The sequence below is a fragment of the Centroberyx gerrardi genome, chromosome 14 (assembly GCF_048128805.1).
Source record: "Centroberyx gerrardi isolate f3 chromosome 14, fCenGer3.hap1.cur.20231027, whole genome shotgun sequence".
NCBI classification, from domain to species: Eukaryota; Metazoa; Chordata; class Actinopteri; order Beryciformes; family Berycidae; genus Centroberyx; species Centroberyx gerrardi.
The window spans coordinates 14674316-14676479 of NC_136010.1; the positions used below are offsets into that span (position 1 = coordinate 14674316).

Genomic DNA, 2164 nt, shown 5'->3' on the forward strand with positions numbered 1-2164 from the left:
GTTGACTAAGTTTGTGTCAACTATTATCTGTAGTACATACATTGTAATTGGTTAAATACGATATATATATATATATATATATATATATATATATATATATATATGAACAGTTCTATTCCAAAATGCTATATATCCATTTGGAAAATCATTTAATCATTCAATATCTCTCAGATATAGAGCATCTAATCAGTAAGTGTTATCATTTTGTCAGTGAAGGACTTACCTATCCTTTAAAAAGTACCATCATTTGTTTTGATTGTGCTGTCAGTCATTTTGAAGGATGATTTTGGAATGAAACCCTTCATATACATATATATCAGTAAAATATTATTGATTTTATACAGTTCACTCAATCACAACAGTGAATCAAAAGTCACTTGAAGCTAAAGTAAGTCATCAGAAAAAGTATAAAGACAATAATCTGTCACTGTTATAACAGTAATAAAGCCTACATTACAGTGGTAAATGTCAGCATGCAGGTCTGAAATCCATTCACACGTGGCCTGTTCCACTTCACCCACGGTCAGCTTTGGGAAAGGCCCTTATATGATTATGAATACTGCACATGCCTTACAGATCGAAAAAACAGATGCGGGGCATTTTGGGACTCGGAGTCCGCCTTTGGGTCGGTGCTGTTGCAGCCACATCGATGCTGAAAGGCGATAAGACTACAAGCTCCATGGTGCCTCGGCCTCAACTCCCCCTGAACAGCTGATTGTCAACACAGAGAAAAACAATGTCTGCCGTAAGCAGAGAAGGAAGGGTCTCAAAGATGGAGAGCGAAGAGAAAACTTCCTCAGTATCGAGCAGGTAAAACAGTTTGGATTCAAGGGTTATTCGGGAGGCGAGGGAATCACCGAATGCTTTCTTGGACGATTTTCTTTAATTCATTGGCTATAAGCATCTTTGCACGAGCTGCCAGGCAGCGTGTCTTCATTACAAAGGAAGTCGCTGTGCCCACTGAGTTGAGAACACTGTGTCACAGTAATGGAAGCCAGGAAGTTACAGTGTAACAGCGTTTTATATGTTCCATTTAATGTGAACATCGGCTGCTTTGATCAGACGACCGTTTCCCCGCTGCGGGCATGCGTAATGGATATCACCACTGTCTCTCTCACTTGGTTATTACAGTAGGCATTACCAAGTAATTTACACGAATTGCCCTCATAATATAACTCCATTGTCGTGTTCTCAAAAATAAAGCAGGCTAATAGCACAAGAAAAAATACGTAGGCTACCAGATATACGTGTGAACGGGACACAGAGAAACGGATGGCCTAAATAATGCAGTTAGCGTTAAGAAACTTCATTTAGGAGAAGAGAGAAGCGTGGCAAGGTATTTTCGGTTGTCACTGCAACATGAGTCACTTCTGAGGAAAGAATGCTCTCTCCTCAGGGAAACGTACCACTAGAGATGGGGATAACGTGCCATTTACATGACTAAGATTACGAATAAAGAATATGTACACAGACTATCGCACACAAGACTCAAGACTGATCCCAGTTTAAAAGTCGAGTCCCTGTCAGCTTTGTGGATGCAGCCTACAGTAAACCAAACCTCCTGCTTAGTCCCGTATCGCGCCACAAGAGGGTGTTACTACATTGGTATATGAACTGTGCTGGTGTTGCTCCTTGGGTAGACTCACTGAATTAGCACCACAAGCATTAAAAGTTATACTCACATGTTCACATTTGGTGTACAAAGCCGTTTTGACCTAGATAGAAGGAAAAAAAATCCATAGCTGCAAAAAAGTACAACCAGAAAACAGGTTACCCTTTAATATAGTTTAATCTATAAACAAATGTAAAAGCTTGTAAATGTGTTTTGCTCATGTGAAGTTGGCAGGAATCCATTTTTGCAGAACATATGCATAGTTTGAAGGCATGAACACAACTTGTATATCACTTACTGTATATATCACCTATATATCTTACATAACTCTGTCCTGGAGTCTGAAATAGATAAGAGTAAAGTAAGGGTTTGGCATTTGGATCATGTCCAACTATTTTATGCCGCCTTTATGGCCCCTCTGAAATGTGACCTCCCATGCATCATGCCCACGGAGACATTCCTTTCTTTATTTCTTTTGTGATTAAATCATAAAATTTATACTCGTGCATGACATTTTTATGGTTTGGCTCCGTATTCCAAGTCTTGTTTAAT

General features: G+C 39.2%; 1 protein-coding gene across 2 annotated transcripts in view; it reads left to right on the forward strand.

The window, feature by feature from the left end:
- Positions 1-736: 736 nt before the first annotated feature.
- Positions 737-2164, forward strand: part of uckl1b (uridine-cytidine kinase 1-like 1b) — a 20035-nt gene continuing 18607 nt past the window's right edge. For both annotated transcript variants that reach the window (XM_078288156.1, XM_071899327.2), the window contains exon 1: positions 737-810. In XM_078288156.1, the coding sequence (XP_078144282.1) occupies positions 737-810 (74 nt within the window). The remainder of the gene's footprint in view (positions 811-2164) is intronic.